Raw genomic sequence first — 17654 nt, 5'->3', positions numbered from 1 at the left:
TAATTCACTAAGTCCGATCATGTATTCATGGACTTCATTATAACCATCACACGTGCACTATAATGAATATGTTGTATTAATGAAAATGGAACGAGATATGGAATGTGTGATTGGCTTGCCGGCCACATATATTTCCATCATACACACGCAAGTAGACATGGTTGTTATGTTCTGTTCGTTTAAAATGAACAGAAAATTCGCACAAACGGACCGCACAGGGGTGTGTTCGGTGTGCTGTTCTTTTTATGTGCAAAAATTCAAACAATTCGCACAAACGAACAAAATTCGCACAACCGAATAAATTCGCACAATTGAACAAAATTCGCACAAACGAACAAATTCGAACAAACCAAATAATTCGAACAAACGACCAAATTCGAACAAAACAAACAAATTCGAACAGTCGAATAAAATTCACACAAACGAAGAAATTCGCACAGAAAGAACATAATTATTTGGAAATTGCATAAAATGCTCTAAATTGCAAAATATTGTTATGCATAAAGTATAATTTACTTCAAATAATCTAATTCAGTATGACCTTATCTTAATTTACGAATCACAAGTCATGAAACACCATATTCAGTATAATTCTATCAGTATAAATATAACAGTCATTAAATCTAGTGATAATGGCATTTATGCCATTGTTGTAGCTTAGATTTAAGAAAAAAATTTGGAATGATTTAACGAATTCATTTGGCAATTTAATCAGAGGAGGAGATTGTACTGAATTAATTTTGGTAATTCATTTCATTTCATTGGGTGACATAACTGAATTCATTCGTTCTTAAAGGGAAGGAATTAATTGATTTAATACATTTTTTAGAATTAATTTCATTAAAATGACATGCATGAAACAGAGTGTACTTCCATATTTTCTAGGACTTGGTTAGAGGGTAGAACGATTAGGTTTCAATAAAAATATATTAAGGTATTTCTACAATAATAATATAACTTTTTTTAAGTTCTCATATCGTAACAAATTCAAGATGCTGTTTTTTAAAACAAATGTTAGTGTTCCTAGTTTTGTCAGAGAGAGAATGCAAGAGATAAGGAAAGGGAGAGGGACAGGGAGAGGGAGAGGGAGAGGGAGAGGGAGAGAGTGAGTGAAAGAGAGAAGAAGAGGGAGAGCGTGAGGGTGAGTAAGGGAGAGGAAGATAGAGGGAATGAGAGCGATGGTGAGAATGTGGGACAGTGAATTGTAGAAGGAAAGGGATAGGGAGATATAGAGATGAAGATAAAGGGGGGATTAAAGACAGAGAAAGGGAGATTTTGATAGATATAAAGGGGGAATAAGAGATAGTGACAAAATCAAAGAATTAAAAGGAGAGAGAGAATCGGAGATAGAAAAAGAGAAGATCAGCGAATGATAGAAAGGGAGAAAGAGATACTTAGGGAGAGAGAAAGATGGAGAAAACTGGAGACAAAGTTAGGAAATGAGAGAAAAGTAGAGTGGAGCAATAACTGTCTTCAAAATAAGTGGGTTACACCATGTCTATCTTAAAGAGTACGACTCATTTTTTTAGGAAAATAACTGTCTTCAAAGTTGAAGTCCCTCTACAGACCCAAACCTTCAAAATTCCAGTCAGATTTCTGGCTGGGTATTTTGAGCTGCAGAACTAGCTTTCTGCCTCCTGGCCGAATATATGTTTCGACGATGGTTGAATCCTGAGTAGCGCCCTCAGCCCAATGACGAGTACTCCTGTTCTGCACATGTAAAGAAAGAGAGATTTGAAGACAGAGTTACGGAATGATATGAAAGTGGAGAGGTTAAAGCAACGAAAAGAGAGAATCAGCTAATTTGAGAGATATAAGGAAGCGAGAATCAGAGATGAAGATAAAACCATATAATGATAGAGAGAGGAAAAAAACCAGATGAATCTCGCATTTAGACCACGGGATTCTTCCATCATTGTAGGCGGTATTGTGTGGTGGAGCGCTAATCTGCGTGTTGAAAAAAGAAATAAATTGACATCACACAATCATAGTTTTTGTTAGCGAAGGCAAAGATAAATAATAGAGCTCTCTACACAAGGCAAGGAGCAAGTACAGAGTCTAACCCGTCGGTGCATTGAGACGTATGTTAAATGGTCCATCCTCTTCATCACCGTCTTCGTCCTCATCTGCTCTCAGGTCGTCGTTGCTGTACCATGACTTCAGCATCATTAACACCTCAACACTCTCTGTCGTGAGCCTCGATCGCCAATAGTTGATTACTCGGCGACCCTCTGAAAACTGGACATTTGTTTAAAAATGCTGTTGAGATATATTAGATCATATATATGTTCCTATTATTCTATCACTCTCTATCGTTCTCTCACTTTTTTAATCTTACCCGGTGGCAACACCTTATTGGATCAAGTTCAATTAGATAAAAACAGGCCAACCAGATCACCAGTCACACTGTTGTATCAACTTCATTGATCGGATCATCTTATGGATCATTTGATCAGTCCACTAGATTGGTCATATATCAATCACACTGTTCTATTTCTCGTTTTTTATCTGGGATAAATTCTCCACAGAAGACCTCCCCCTCTGACACGATTAAATGAATCCCCAACCGCAAGGAAGGGACAGGTAGATATCAGAAGAAGAAGAAATATTATAAATGCCCAAAAAATAACGAAGAGAGGTGCAAGGCAAATAGAGAATATTTATATGTATATAAGGTCAGAGGATATGGAAGAGAGGCATAGGAGAGATTTGAGAAAATATGGGAGAGAGAATTGTAAGAAAGTGAGAAATAAGAATCTATTTTAAAAATTAAAAGCTCAAAGTGAGTGACAAATAAATAGACTGATATGAGAGAGAAATTATAAAAGAGTTTTAAATATGAAAGCCCAAAGAGAGACTTTAATCAGCACCAAATCCTCAGCACAAAACCCTCTAGAAGATCCACAAATATGAAAACCCAAAACAAAACAGAGCCCGTGAAGGTAGACAAACAAACAGAGAAAGAGAGAGAAATCGGATAGCATACCTTCAAAACAGAGGGAGAGACACAATTTAAAAGAGGAAGAGAGAGAGATTGGAGAGAAATGGGTGAATACACATAAAAGCAAAGTCTGAAACCCAAAATCCCAGTGGGAGATTCATAAATTAAAACCCAAAGATGGTAGAAAGAGAGGTACAGAGAGAGAGACACAATTTAAAAGAGAAAGAGAGAGAGAAAAAGAGAGAGGGGAGAGAAATGGGTAAATACTCATGCACAGCAAAGTGCAAAACCCAAAATCCCAGTGGGGGATTCGTAAATTTAAAAACCCAAAGAAGGTAGAGAGAGAGAGAGAGACACAGGGAGAGACACAATTTAAAAAAGTAAGAGAGAGAGAAAGAGAGAGGAAGAGAGGCATGAGCACATGGAGTGAGAAATAGAGGGCGACTTGGATAGTTTGATCTCTCGTACTCAACCTTAAATCAATAGTTTCATCTCACTTTACAATGGCCCAGAGGACATTGCAAATTCCTACAGGATTCGATCGACAAGTCTTTATTTTCTTCATCAATTCTCCTTTCCAGGATGACTATGACAATGAAAAACTAGTTTCATCATCGTTCCTACGTTAAAACTCACTCAGGCAGCGAAGAAGATGATGAAATCAGAAATCGTCACCATCACGCAAGCCACAGACGATGTTGATGATTTATTATGACGACTTTGTCGGATGAAGCTGAACATAAGGGGAAAAGAAAGAGGCAGAAATCTAACAAATGACTCGCAGGAACGGCAGAGGAAGTCAAATTTCCTAGAGAATAATCACCGCAGTTCCAACTTCCAAGCAAATGCATCGATTCAAAAAGCTAAAGAGACATACAAGATAGATTTTTCCCGCAATCAAAAGGGCGAGGATACCTTAAAATGTCGGGAAGCTCCGTGATTGAGTGAGCAGAGAGCAGAGAGAGGCGAGAATAGAGAGTAGAGAGAATGAGAGAGAGACTCGATAGAGCTTTCTACAGGCCGTCGTCGAGGTAGAGGAGAATTAGAGGCGTGTCCACAGGCCGCCGGCGAGACTCAAGAGAGCTTGAGAGAAGGAGAAAGTGAGGTAGAATGGGGGAGGCAAAGCGGGAAGCATTCTTTCTAAGTTCTAAGTTTGTTAATTTGTATAAAATATTTTACAAATACATTCGCACAAATCGCACAAAGCGAACCGCATACAGCGCAAAGCGTAAGTTCTGTTTGTTTCAGATTTGTTCTGTTCGAAATCCGAACAGAACGAACAATTTGCTCAAGTTCGCACTAATCGAACAGAACGACCATGTCTCACGCGCAGGTGAAGGCGTCCCCACTGTCCATGGGTGACAAAACAAAATCGACGATGCAGGAGGAGCCTCCGTAAACCACGAAGGACCTCCAAAAACAGTAAAACTGCACGAATTCAAGACAAAACAACTTGACGCGAGTGCGATTTAAACCTGGTAGGGGAAGTTTGGGTTCTTAACGTCGGCTCGGGCTCCGCATAGTGGCTGACGATGAGCTGGTGCGTTCCGGACAAGATGATCCTCCATCAGAGAGAGAGGGGGGGAGAAAGAGCGAAGGAGAGAGAGAGAGAGAGAGCAGGGGAGAGGGATAGGGGGAGAGAGGGAGAGACGGATAGAGGGAGGGAGGAGAGAGAGGGAGAGAGAGATAGACAGATGACTAATGCGAATGACGGATAGCCCTCCGTTTAGTCATCTGTCCGTCTAGGGATTGTCCATCCGATATCTGTCCGATATCCGGTATCGGACATTCGATATCCAAGAAAAAATGGGACGGTGTCTGATATCAGATATCGGATATCTGACGATATCCTTCCAATAAGTGAATACGGATATCGAATGGGTAAGGATGAGACGGATATCGGATACCAGATATTGGATTTCGATATCCAGATATCGGATTCAGTGTCAACAGAAAAAAATCAATATTCATAATCATTATAGGTACTTATGCTAACAATGCCATGTGTTTTTAACATGTATTCTACCTTGTTTAATATATAGACCTTAAACTTTTGATTTTTTTCCATATGGGATAACAGGATTCGGAGTTTAACACTAACTAAGAATCCTATTGTCCCATATGGAAGAGTACAGAAATTCTGAGCTGTATATATGAAACGAGGTAGGATATACATTAAATAATCTAATAATTTTATAATAAATAATTACTATATTATTAGCCCATAATACGTGTAACATATTTTGAAAATATATATATATTTAACATATAGTTTACTCGTTCAATAAATACAGTTCAAAATTTTCTAATTTCTTCCATATGGGACAAGAGGATTCGGAGTTTAATGTTAAATTCTGAATCCTGTAATTCCATATGGAAAGAAAAAAATGTTCGGGCTGCATATATTAAACGAGCTACAGAGCAAATTAGAAAGCTCTATGCTTACCGCTGGCCCACGTAAATCTTCTCGACTGCACTATGATGATTTCATTATATTGTATACCACATTCTAAGTTGGATATCGAAATCCGATATCCAACTCTGATATCTGATATCGTCATCCTCCTCGAGAGAAGGAGGCAGATGACGACATCGGGACGGATACTAATATCAGATATCGGTACTGTAGCAACCGATATCCGATATCCGATATCCTTATCCGATATCCGGATATCGGAAAATAGGGATACCGAAAATTTGATTTTCGGTACCCAGTACAGCATCCCTCCCGATTCCGTAATCCGATACTGGTATCGGGACGGGCGATCCGTACGTCCCTTGCTCCGGACGATGACGGATGACAATTTTAGAATGGACAAATGATGAAACGTCATCCATCCTACAGCTCTAAGGGGAGCGAGATATAGGGAGAGAGGTAGAGTGGGAGAGAGAGTGGATGTGGTAGAGAGAGTGGGAGAGGCAGAGAGAGGAGAGGCACAGAGAGAGGGAGAGGGAGTGGGAGAGGTACAGAGAGAGGGAGAGGGAGTGGGAGAGGTAGAGACAGAGCCAGAGAGGGAGAGAGAGAGTGAGAGAGGGGGAGGGAGGGGGAGGGAGGGATAGAAAGAGAGAAAATAGAGAGAGGGGCGGAGCGAGAGAGAGAATAGAGAGAGGGACGGAGCGAGAGAGGGAGAGTGATAGAGGGAGAGAGGGAGAGAGGGAGTGAGAGTGGGAGAGGTAGAGCGAGAGTGTGCGTGTGAGAGAGGGTGACAGAGGGGGAGGGAGGAAGAGAATGGGTGAGCGAGAGAGGGGAAAGGGAGAAAGAGAATAGAGAGGGGGGGGGGGAGAGAGGGTGAGAGAGGGGGAGGGAGGGAGAGAATGGGTGAGCGAGAGAGGGGAAAGGGAGAAAGAGAATAGAGAGGGGGAGCGAGAGAGGGTGACAGAGGGGAGGGAGGAGAGAATGGGTGAGCGAGAGAGGGAAAGGGAGAAAGAGAACAGAGAGGGGGGAAGGGAGAGAGAGAGTGGGAGAGAGGGTGAGAGAGGGGGAAGGAGTTAGAGAAGGGGTGAGAGTGAGAGAGGGGGAGGGAGAGAGGGTGACAGAGGGGGAGGGAGGAAGAGAACGGGTGAGAGAGGGAGAGGGGGGAGGGAGAGAGAGAGGGTGAGGGAGGGAGAGAGCGGGGGAGAGAGAGAGGGGGGGGGAGAGAGAGAGGGGGGGGGGGGGAGAGAGGGGGGGGGGGAGAGAGGGGGGGGAGAGGAGGAGGGAGGAGGGAGAGAGCGGGTGATAGAGAGAGAAGCGGGGAGGGAGAAAGAGAGGGGGTGAGAGAGAGAGGAGGGGGGAGGAAGAAGAGAGCGAGAGGAATAGAGACATTTTCGGGCCAATGGAATCTAAGCAGATAGAAAGATTTATATAAAACTGACAGAACGTACAGTAAACGGCAAGAAGATCTACTTTGTGATGTAACATCTTCTCAGCAGATCACACGCCGAAGCCCTGGTTTTAAACGTGGGCAACTGTCACAGGGCATCACGCGTCCAAAATCAATCGGCCTTGAAATCAATAGAAATAAAAGATTAATTTAAGGCGGTATAAAGAGCCAGCTTCATAAGCACGTTTAAAATACTTATATATCATCTGGACGAAAGTAGCAACTAATATCATGCTGCATGTTAGATAATCCTAGAGGTGTCTCCTTAAGCCTTCAAAGGTTATAAGAACAAACTCCCATTTCGCAACCAATAGTAAGAAAGGGAGAGAGAAACAAAGACCAAAAAAGCAACAAAAGTAGGCTTGTTGTCCGGACGAAAAGGGGACTGAATGGACTTCATTTCTTTGGGATTAGTCATCAACATTTTATTTCTTCCGGAACATTTGATTTCATTTCATCATCATTCATCATCGTGACAACTCCATCATGAGTCCCATTTCGTGATTGTTACAAAAGGTAAAGCAATCCTCAAGAGAAAAGTAAAGCAATAATAAGAGAAGAAAATATATCATCCCCACTGGATCTGTCCTTTCTCCCCCAAGAGACCAGGGGCAATACAGAGGAGAACGCAACCGACAGCGACGTGACAACAAAGAGGAAGTAGAACTCCAGCTACCCTTTGCAAACATGGCTCGGATTATGGAGAAGCAAGGCCATTCGTTGCAAATCGTAATGACAGCCCACGCAGGAATCGCGAGAAGATCTAGATTCAGACGTAGCATCGCAGAAACTCATTTTAAACGTGGGATGACTATCACATGTAGGATAAAATCGAGCAGCATTGTATCAAAACCTAGCAGCTTGTGATCTGCATTAAAGGTGAGCTGTAGAGCCAGCTCACAGTCACGTTGAGAGGACTCAGATTCCTAAGAGTGTCATCCAGAATATGTGAACTTCTGCGGCGCCACGTGTCAGAAACGAGCTCCCATTTTCTAACCAATCGGAAAAAGTTTTGTGATGGAGTATAAGAATATCCGTCCGACAGAGAATAGCAGACAAGCTAGAGTGAGTAAGATCTGAAAAGACATCATCCCATGTCGCTCTTTCCTTTCTTCCCCCGAGAGATGATAAGCAGCGAAGTGGGGAACGCAAACGAGAGCGACGGGTCCTCAGGTTTGCCCGCGCGCCCGGAGGCCTACGTGGACAACAACGGGGAGCTCGATCTGCTGCTACCACTTGCAAACGTGGGTCGGATTATGAAGAAGATCTTGCCGCCAAACGCCAAGGTCTCGCAGGAAGCGAAGGAGACCATGCAAGAGTCCGCCACCGAGTTCGTCCGGTTCGTGACCAGCGAGGCCGCGACCAAGTGCATGAAAGAGGACCGGAAGACGATCAACGGTGATGATATTTGCTGGGCTCTCGAGAATGTTGGGTTAAACAACTACGCCTCGGCTTCCAGGAGGTACCTTCAGAAGTATAGAGACGACGAGCTTGCGAGGCTGGTCGCCTCCCAGGGCGGTCCCGCTGACGAAGAGTATCATACGCTTCGGTTATTCGAAGGAAGCAAGGTCAGAAATTAGGAAAATCCTACCTGCTCCCTCTTTGATATTTTCTTTTTTGTGGCTTCTTGCCGGATGATGCATGACTCGTAAATCAGCATTGATCTCTTCAGGGCGATCATACGTACTTTTAAATGAACAAAATATGACCTGTTTTTTAGGAACTAGGCTCTTAGAAATGTAAAGAGCATCTCAATTGGTGCGGCCGCTGTGATGGGTATCCCCATTAACAAGATGCACATTTTCTTCCTTTATTCTTGTCTTTGAACGAGTTGGAGACACCGACCTTGTTGGGGGTGATTTGCATCCCGTAGGGGAGGAAGCATCATTTCAGACTAGACATTACGTTCATGCCGTAATTTCTCTGTCTTTATTTATCAATTCGGCCAAAATATTTGATGGGTAACTTTCAGCAATGGTTTTTCGGTGGGTTCACAATTTCCTTTTATGGTTCGTTGGAGCTCTGGAAATGCAGAGTTTGTTGCTTACCAAGTTTGTAGTCGTTGACTTTTTCAAAGTAGATGAACAATTTGGTGTGCTGTACAAATGATAAATATTCTACAGGATTATTTCGAAGGAAACAAGGTCAGAAAGAAGGAAAGTGTCATCCCTTCTCTCTTTGATTTTGTGGTCAACATGCATGTTTTAGCTATTGAGCATATAAATAACTGTAGGGATAAGGCCGTAAAAATGTAAAGAAGTCGTGCCCATCACAGAGAAGTATTAACGTGGTCTTTTCTTCTGTCCTCGGAAGGATTTCTTTGATGTGCTGGTGATCGGCCTCATCAATATATACGATGTTTTCCCCATTCTTCTTCTTGTGATATAATTGTGGTGGTTTGCTTCCTCTTGGAAAACTAGGCATCATTAAGGGCCATATTCTTTTTCTACTTAACCTATCAATTCGAAGTGTAAATTTCAATAATCTTCTTTCGGTGGGTTCACGTATTTAATCGGTTGGGTTGAGACTTGCCTTTGATTCACTAAAGTTATTCAATTAAAGAGTTTGCCGATAACGTAACTTGAAATCAATGATTTATTTTTTTGGTACATGAGCCACACGTTGTACTGTCCAGATGATGAATAGCCTGCAGAATGAATTATAAGCATCAAGATTCTGTGTTGACGACTCAAATTGACAAAGAAAATATACGCGAAGATCAACAAATCGTCCTCATCAATCAGAGGCTCCAACAAAAAAAAATTAGATAAAAACATGAGCAAGAGTTTAGATGTCTAAATTTTTTTGTTGACGGTGGAGTTTCATTTTTTTACTCGTTCCGGGAATAACAGTGTGTTACTTTTGAACTTTGCACAATCATATCTATCAAACAGGCATTTCGTGTTGGAAAGTATTGGAAAGCTAAACTGAATTTGTCATTCCATCGACAAAGATAGATGTACTTTAGGATGAAAATAAATTCCCGATCAAAACCATTTTCTACTGTCATAAGCTCATGGTCTTTTATAAATCTGTAATTTCCAATGGCTAGCCTTACCTAATTATTTTTTTACTGTATTGCACCACATGAAATTTTAGAGGTTCCAAAGCCCTTTCCTGCCTAAGAGATAATAATTCCGTAAACAAATGGCAAAATTTCTGCGTTTTTCTCTTGTCCGTAAACAGAAACATGAAGCACTGTACAGATTATTGTGTAAAAAAAAGGCAATCTTTAACTGCATTTTGGATTTATTTCCTATCCCAGGTTTCCTTTCCTCTGAGTGAGTTGTTTTCCACTTTTTTTAATGAAACAGGAAACCTCGATTAATAGACGATAAAGTTAGAGGAATTGCGGTGATGCTGGCGCAAGACACGAAACCGAAGGTTATCCATTGGCCTAACACAGGATTGCTTCCTCATTCGTCATTATTTTCTATAATCGCAGATTTCATGGATGCTATTTACCTGATGCACCTTTCCATCATTTATTGTTAAATTTCGACTCGAGTAAAGATAGACTTTAAGAACCATACCGCCCAATCGGCCTCTATACCATCAATGATTTTCCAAATGCATACAAAGTTCCCTTATGAAATGTAGTGTCTTCATGGTTGCCTTTGGACATTCCCTTGGATGGAAAACCCAATATGCTATGAAAGTACCAACGTTGCCGTGCAGTTTCAGTTAATATGGAGTGATGCGTTTAAAATTGTGCAGGTAATTTTTCGTAAAATCTTATTCTTAGTACAGGTAACGTCTCTTCTGCAACTCAAAAGCTGCATTTGAAGATAGACGGATGATTGATCTCACGGGGAGTCCTTAAATTATTTTAAGGACATTTGAGGATAGAAATGTAAGGGCATTTGAGGATAGACGGATATTTTGTTTGCATGATTGTTGTTTCTAGTGACAGGATCAATCTTAGAAATGTCTGGATGCCTATTGAATTGCGCAGGGGAGTTGAATTATTTCTAGTACAGATTTTTTGTAACCCTGCCATGATCTTGAAGAGGCTCGGAGTATATGTGAACTGAAACCAAATTTTGGGAAGATGTTTGGAAATATATAGCAAATGAAATCCAGAGGAGACGCTTCACCTGATTGCATATCTCTTACAGGATGTATTATCCCTTTTTTCTGTACAAATGGCTTCTTCATACAATTTAACGACTAATTCTAAGCAACGAGTCGGTCGAATACTTTTTTCAGAGGAGATGAAATCGGCCACTATTTTGGGAAATTCTAGAAAAGGCAGTCTTAATAGCAATGTAATCGCCCGTTAAATATTTCCAGGTATTTCTACCAAGTCCTTAGCCCGGGGACAAGGATCCGTAAGAAACAAAACCTTCTTTAGTCAGCAAAATACGACAACACCAATGCTCTGCCGCCCGATCTTTTCCCTGGGTTCGAATTGCCGACATCTCGAGTAAATTCTCGAGATTTGAACTCAATCAACAGGGTATGAGCAGAAGTAAAACCCAAAATCATATGAATAATCTTTTAATGCAGAGACGGACAACTGAAAGTTGCCACAACGCCGATCTTGTTGTTAAACTCTTGTCCCTTGCAATTAAATCGTGTATTCATCAGACGGCGGAAATTCGACCCTCGATGTGCAAGGTGGAGTTGGGCAGCATTTCAAAACGTCATAAGAACAAAAAAGGGACACTCTTTCTCACTCCCTTACATAAGTTGAACACACGAGATTCAAAAGAAAACATCAATAAAAATTGAGCACTGTAAGATGATCTTCTCCAACCAGAGAAGTGTGAAAAACAAATCTCTCTGGATCAAACTCAAAAGTAGAAGAAAAGAGCTCAAATGTGTCGTTTGATCGTGTTCTACGATGGCGTGCAGGATAGCAGAAGAAAATACCCTTCTCCTGAAAGCTGTCTTTCTCCTTTTTCCGCTTCAGGCGTCCTCCTTAAAACCTCGTTCTCTCTCCTTCCGCCCCAAGCAGGAGAGTGGCCTGGCTATTTGTTGGCTTAAACACGTGGACCAATGTGCCACGTGGGTCAACAGGTGGGTGAGGAGTCAAATCGGTAAACAGGCTCAAGAAAGGGACGAGGCATACAAGCTAACGTATTGGCAAGGGGAGTCTTTTTTGGACACGGCTGCCCAACAGTATGCCAGAATGCATCTGTTGGATTGACAAATGAGTTCTCCAGGTAACCAGTAGGACTTAATTTGAGATTAAACCAGTAAAGAAGAAAGGTAGGCTGTTACAATTTGCGGCTAATATTCAATTGAAATCGAAACATTGATAGTTGGAAATGGAAAGATAGAGAGAGGGGCATAGGAAGGCAGGAAAGATAATATGAAAAACAGAGAGTTTGGATTACATCTAGATATGATGAAAAGTAGAGTGTTAGGGTTTAATCTATTTGGGGCTGTTAGGATTTAATCTATTACAACCATGTGTGTCGGGGACAGAATATTGAAGCCTAGAGTCCTGGTATACTCTTAATTCAGACACATGGGAACAGAGTGCCATGAAAGTTTTACAACAAATGGTCCCAGTTAGCAGCCTGGCCAGAAAAAAAACTTATAAATAGCACCACTGATACTGCTAACTGTTAAATGTTAATATCATATTTGTATATTATGAAGCTTAATATGATAAAATCTATCTTTCATTGATATTCTAATTGTTTCTATTTTCTAGTATGTCATGTAGTTTTCCTACGTCATTTCCATAATAAAATATATTTTCTCAGAGTAAATGTTTATAGAATTTCAACCCTCAGAATTAAAATGGAAATAAAAAAGATCTTTATATTGTTATGTTTTAAGTTTGGACTTGGCACATGCCATGGCCAGTCCATGGTTGTGACCAATGATGACCTTTCCAATCATTACAAAAAGTGCCATTATGACACAGTGATACATGATGCTGATAACACCCAAAATTTGGTATTTAATTCAAGTAATTAGTACATTTTATCTATTTAAAGGGTTTAAAATAGGGGTGTCATCGTATATTTGCATGTTAATTAATATTCCAAGTGAATTCTGATTTTTACCCTAATTTTTTTGTTATGGAATTTATTTAAGCTTGGAATAACTCTATTTAACTGGAAATAACAGGTTTAAAATTAATTTTAATGTTAATTAATATGAGGATTAATTACTAGATCTTTCTATAATTTTATTGATTTTTGGGAATTTATTCAAGAGGAAATGCCTTTTAAAATGAAAAGAATATAATTATAGAGAAAATAGTAGTTTAAATCAATTTCTAAAGCGGAAGACTTTTCTGAAATTTTGGTTGCAAATATGCCCTTAAACAACTCTCGATTGTGCATTGCAGACATAAATATCCAATTAAAAATAGTTTGAGACTTTTCTATATTTTTAGGGAAATATGGAGAGAGAAAGCGGAGGGTATATGTACAATTACTTTGAGCAACGTCTGTTTGTGAGGGCAAATTAAAGCAGGGACTTTTGAATAAAATGTCAAGAAATTGAGTTAGTGACATCACATGGCGAAATCACGACCTTCAGAGCGGAATGTAACATCTTTAATGCAGTCATCAGAATTACTTGTTTTAGGCGGTAAGTGCACCGCCGTGCTGCACCTACAAAGCGCACACTCGGGAGGTGACGTGGCAACTTTTGAGTGGGTGAAGCTAGTAAAAACACAATGGTACGTGCGTTTTAAAATGTGTTTCTGTTGTTTTTTACTTTCTCTTAATATCATGAAGGCGGTACTTGGTGTGCCAAGCAAGGAGGTGCCAAAAAGACTCCAAATTTTGCCAATTAGGAGGCAACACGTGATTGCATGTAAAATTTAAATAAATAAATATTGATCTAGTGGCCATAATTGGTCAATATTCATTTATTAATTACTCTTAATCCTGAAGTCAGATTGAGCTCAAAATTTATGGGCTTGTGATAGATAAATGCATGTATATTTCCATACATTTTAGATGTTTTGGTATTATTAAATTAGAATTTATCATGTTATCACCTGAATTAACTAAATATTTATGCACTAGCTATAAATTTTAATTTTTGCACATTATGGTTATTTTTTACCAAACTCCTTGACTTATTTGAATTCAAAGAATTGTAGTGCTGATGAGTTTTCGATAGTTTCACATGTGCAGAAATTTACAGGAATGAGAAGATGGTAACTCTTAAAGAATTGGAGATTTTTTTGGATCTTAGTGATTCTAGAAAGGGGCTTGAGAGGATCAAGTGGAGTTGTGGACCTTCAAAAGAGAAATCTGGGGAAGATGGGCCCTACTAGACCTGCCCATTGGGCTTTGATAACATAAAATTAGATCAATAAATTTATGCTTTTATACTTAACTTTTAACAAATACTGTTAGATTTGAACTAGCATTCTTCACCATTTAAGGATAAAATGATAGATTTATGATTTATTTTCCTAAGTTCTTTTTTTATATATTTTATTGATTTTTAAGACTTACCCTACTTGATTATGTATAGTCAAGTGGATTTCTCTCATCTTCTTGGAGTTTTATTTGATAAACAGGACTTAGGTAAATATAATGGTGAATTTAAGATACAAATGGGAGGAAATTAGAAATAAAATGGATGATGAGAGAAGGCCCAAAACACAAGAAGAACATTCTAGAAGTCCATTCAAACCTCTTTAAAGCTCATTGTGGAACTAACCAAAAATTTGAATTTGAATGATCTGTTTTCAAATATATCCAATGACTGGAAGTCATGGGTCTAGGCAGGAAATCATGAAATCCTAGCCCTCCAATCCCTTGGAATTATATCCAATGATTGGAAGAGTTAGGCCACTTCTATTTATTCACTTCTCCCATCCCTTTGTATCTTATCATGGATTCTGAGGCCTTGACTTGGATGAGCAGAACAAAACGATGCCCAGCGGAAGACTTTTGCGAATCGAACGGCATCGACAAAAACCATTAAAAAGAGTACCTTTTCACGGATCGCATCCGCGATTTCTTCGATCCCGGAACGAGACGAGTCGAGCTGCTCAAATGTGCAGCCTCTAGACGTATCCACGCGGTCCTCGGCGCGTCAGATCTCCTCCTTCTCATTGAAGAGCCCCGTTCTTTCTCCGTCGACGTCGTTACGTCGTCCCGATCACATCAGGGATGGAGAGGGGGTGTAGGGAGAGTGGAGAAGAAGGGGAAAGGACCCTGAACAATTCTGGCCTGAGTGAATTTCGTTCAGGGCCTTCCCCTATTTATACTAAGTGGGTATTTTTCATAAAAGCCCCCAAAACTTAAGTATATCTTCCAACGTCCAAAAGACCATTTGCGTGTGACCCTCTAGGCCCATGTATCAGTCTAGTTAACGACTCCAACGGCCCAATAACCTTTATTGGCCTTCCAAATTAATTAACTATATCATCATATAGATTAATTAACATCGGATTGATTTAACCCAATCGATAGGTCGAGACTCCAACACGTGGGGTGTCAAGCTACACCTCGTGTCCTAGAAGATACAAAGGAGTGTGTATCGACTCACTCATGGAACTTGTTCATCATCGGTTACCGTGTATGTATAATCCCTCATCCACTTGACGCTCCTTGGACGACTTAGGGTATGGTCAACTGTCAAACCCTAATCGGTCATCCGAGTTAGTACTGATGCATTCGAAAATCATCGGAGAACTCTTCTCCGATATTTCACTACCTTGGCCAAGGACTTCATCACATCATCTTCCTTGAGCTGTCACCTCTTATACCGAGGGTGGACGATCCCATCTTGACCACTCAATCGTCTTCGTGTACTTCTTGATGCACCCGAACTAAGACCGTTTAGAATCCCATGATTAAAGACTCGTTGGCCATAGCCAAAGTACAATCGTCCGTCCACAAGACGTCTTTGGTGTCTCAGTTCTAAGGACCACTTACACAACCGTGACGTGAATCAACCTGATTGACAGTTTGGTATAATACCATTCAGGGATTCGTACGGATCAATTCAGTGAACTCTTTCCACTAAAGAGCACCCACTATCTATCCTTAGTGTCGCCACACTAATGGCTACGGGACCGGCCATACTCATCATATGAGTGAGGCTAGATAGTGCTATTCTATCATGATAGTTTGATGTCCTTCTCGCGTATCCTTTGAATAGAAATGTTTAGAACACATGCTTAAAGACTAGTGATCTCCGCATTATGATCTCATCATAATTCACTAAGTCCGATCATGTATTCATGGACTTCATTATAACCATCACACGTGCACTATAATGAATATGTTGTATTAATGAAAATGGAACGAGATATGGAATGTGTGATTGGCTTGCCGGCCACATATATTTCCATCATACACACGCAAGTAGACATGGTTGTTATGTTCTGTTCGTTTAAAATGAACAGAAAATTCGCACAAACGGACCGCACAGGGGTGTGTTCGGTGTGCTGTTCTTTTTATGTGCAAAAATTCAAACAATTCGCACAAACGAACAAAATTCGCACAACCGAATAAATTCGCACAATTGAACAAAATTCGCACAAACGAACAAATTCGAACAAACCAAATAATTCGAACAAACGACCAAATTCGAACAAAACAAACAAATTCGAACAGTCGAATAAAATTCACACAAACGAAGAAATTCGCACAGAAAGAACATAATTATTTGGAAATTGCATAAAATGCTCTAAATTGCAAAATATTGTTATGCATAAAGTATAATTTACTTCAAATAATCTAATTCAGTATGACCTTATCTTAATTTACGAATCACAAGTCATGAAACACCATATTCAGTATAATTCTATCAGTATAAATATAACAGTCATTAAATCTAGTGATAATGGCATTTATGCCATTGTTGTAGCTTAGATTTAAGAAAAAAATTTGGAATGATTTAACGAATTCATTTGGCAATTTAATCAGAGGAGGAGATTGTACTGAATTAATTTTGGTAATTCATTTCATTTCATTGGGTGACATAACTGAATTCATTCGTTCTTAAAGGGAAGGAATTAATTGATTTAATACATTTTTTAGAATTAATTTCATTAAAATGACATGCATGAAACAGAGTGTACTTCCATATTTTCTAGGACTTGGTTAGAGGGTAGAACGATTAGGTTTCAATAAAAATATATTAAGGTATTTCTACAATAATAATATAACTTTTTTAAGTTCTCATATCAGAACAAATTCAAGATGCTGTTTTTAAAACAAATGTTAGTGTTCCTAGTTTTGTCAGAGAGAGAATGCAAGAGATAAGGAAAGGAGAGGGACAGGAGAGGGAGAGGAGAGGGAGAGGGAGAGAGGAGGAAAGAGAGAAGAAGAGGGAGAGCGTGAGGGTGAGTAAGGGAGAGGAAGATAGAGGGAATGAGAGCGATGGTGAGAATGTGGGACAGTGAATTGTAGAAGGAAAGGGATAGGGAGATATAGAGATGAAGATAAAGGGGGATTAAAGACAGAAAGGGAGATTTTGATAGATATAAAGGGGAATAAGAGATAGTGACAAAATCAAAGAATTAAAGGAGAGAGAGAATCGGAGATAGAAAAAGAGAAGATCAGCGAATGATAGAAAGGGAGAAAGAGATACTTAGGAGAGAGAAAGATGGAGAAAACTGGAGACAAAGTTAGGAAATGAGAGAAAAGTAGAGTGGAGCAATAACTGTCTTCAAAATAAGTGGGTTACACCATGTCTATCTTAACGAGTACGACTCATTTTTTTAGGAAAATAACTGTCTTCAAAGTTGAAGTCCTCTACAGACCCAAACCTTCAAAATTCCAGTCAGATTTCTGGCTGGGTATTTTGAGCTGCAGAACTAGCTTTCTGCCTCCTGGCCGAATATATGTTTCACGATGGTTGAATCCTGAGTAGCGCCCTCAGCCCAATGACGAGTACTCCTGTTCTGCACA

General features: G+C 40.0%; 1 protein-coding gene and 1 long non-coding RNA gene across 4 annotated transcripts; one reads left to right on the top strand and one right to left on the bottom strand.

Moving 5' to 3' along the window:
* Positions 1-1451: 1451 nt before the first annotated feature.
* Positions 1452-4884, bottom strand: LOC144716688 (uncharacterized). 3 transcript variants are annotated; one of them, XR_013584973.1, is made up of 4 exons: positions 4417-4884; positions 2064-2238; positions 1876-1947; positions 1452-1710 (listed from the first exon to the last, which is right to left on the bottom strand). It is a non-coding gene; the product is annotated as an uncharacterized LOC144716688 (long non-coding RNA). The 3 variants fall into 3 exon arrangements; XR_013584972.1 differs by lacking the exon at positions 4417-4884 and adding an exon at positions 3857-3972; XR_013584974.1 differs by lacking the exon at positions 4417-4884 and adding an exon at positions 3857-3966 and having other exon boundaries at positions 2064-2231.
* Positions 4885-7769: 2885 nt separating this feature from the next.
* LOC144716683 (nuclear transcription factor Y subunit B-4-like) lies at positions 7770-10456 on the top strand. The gene is made up of 2 exons (XM_078591890.1): positions 7770-8372; positions 10119-10456. Exons 1-2 carry the CDS (start codon positions 7899-7901, stop codon positions 10140-10142), a joined length of 498 nt encoding a protein of 165 aa, XP_078448016.1. The 5' UTR covers positions 7770-7898; the 3' UTR covers positions 10143-10456.
* The last annotated feature ends 7198 nt before the right edge of the window (positions 10457-17654 follow it).

This window comes from Wolffia australiana, chromosome 1 (assembly GCF_029677425.1).
Source record: "Wolffia australiana isolate 7733 chromosome 1, ASM2967742v1".
NCBI lineage: Eukaryota > Viridiplantae > Streptophyta > Magnoliopsida > Alismatales > Araceae > Wolffia > Wolffia australiana.
Note: the sequence above shows the minus strand (reverse complement) of the source record. Positions and strands in the feature narration are given on the sequence as shown.

Excerpts from the sequence above, each read along its gene's own strand:
- LOC144716683 (XM_078591890.1), top strand. The coding sequence starts at position 7,899 with ATGTCGCTCTTTCCTTTCTTCCCCCGAGAGATGATAAGCAGCGAAGTG. Across the intron at positions 8,373-10,118 it reads GGTTATTCGAAGGAAGCAAG|GAAACCTCGATTAATAGACG; the intron begins GTCAGAAATTAG and ends TTAATGAAACAG.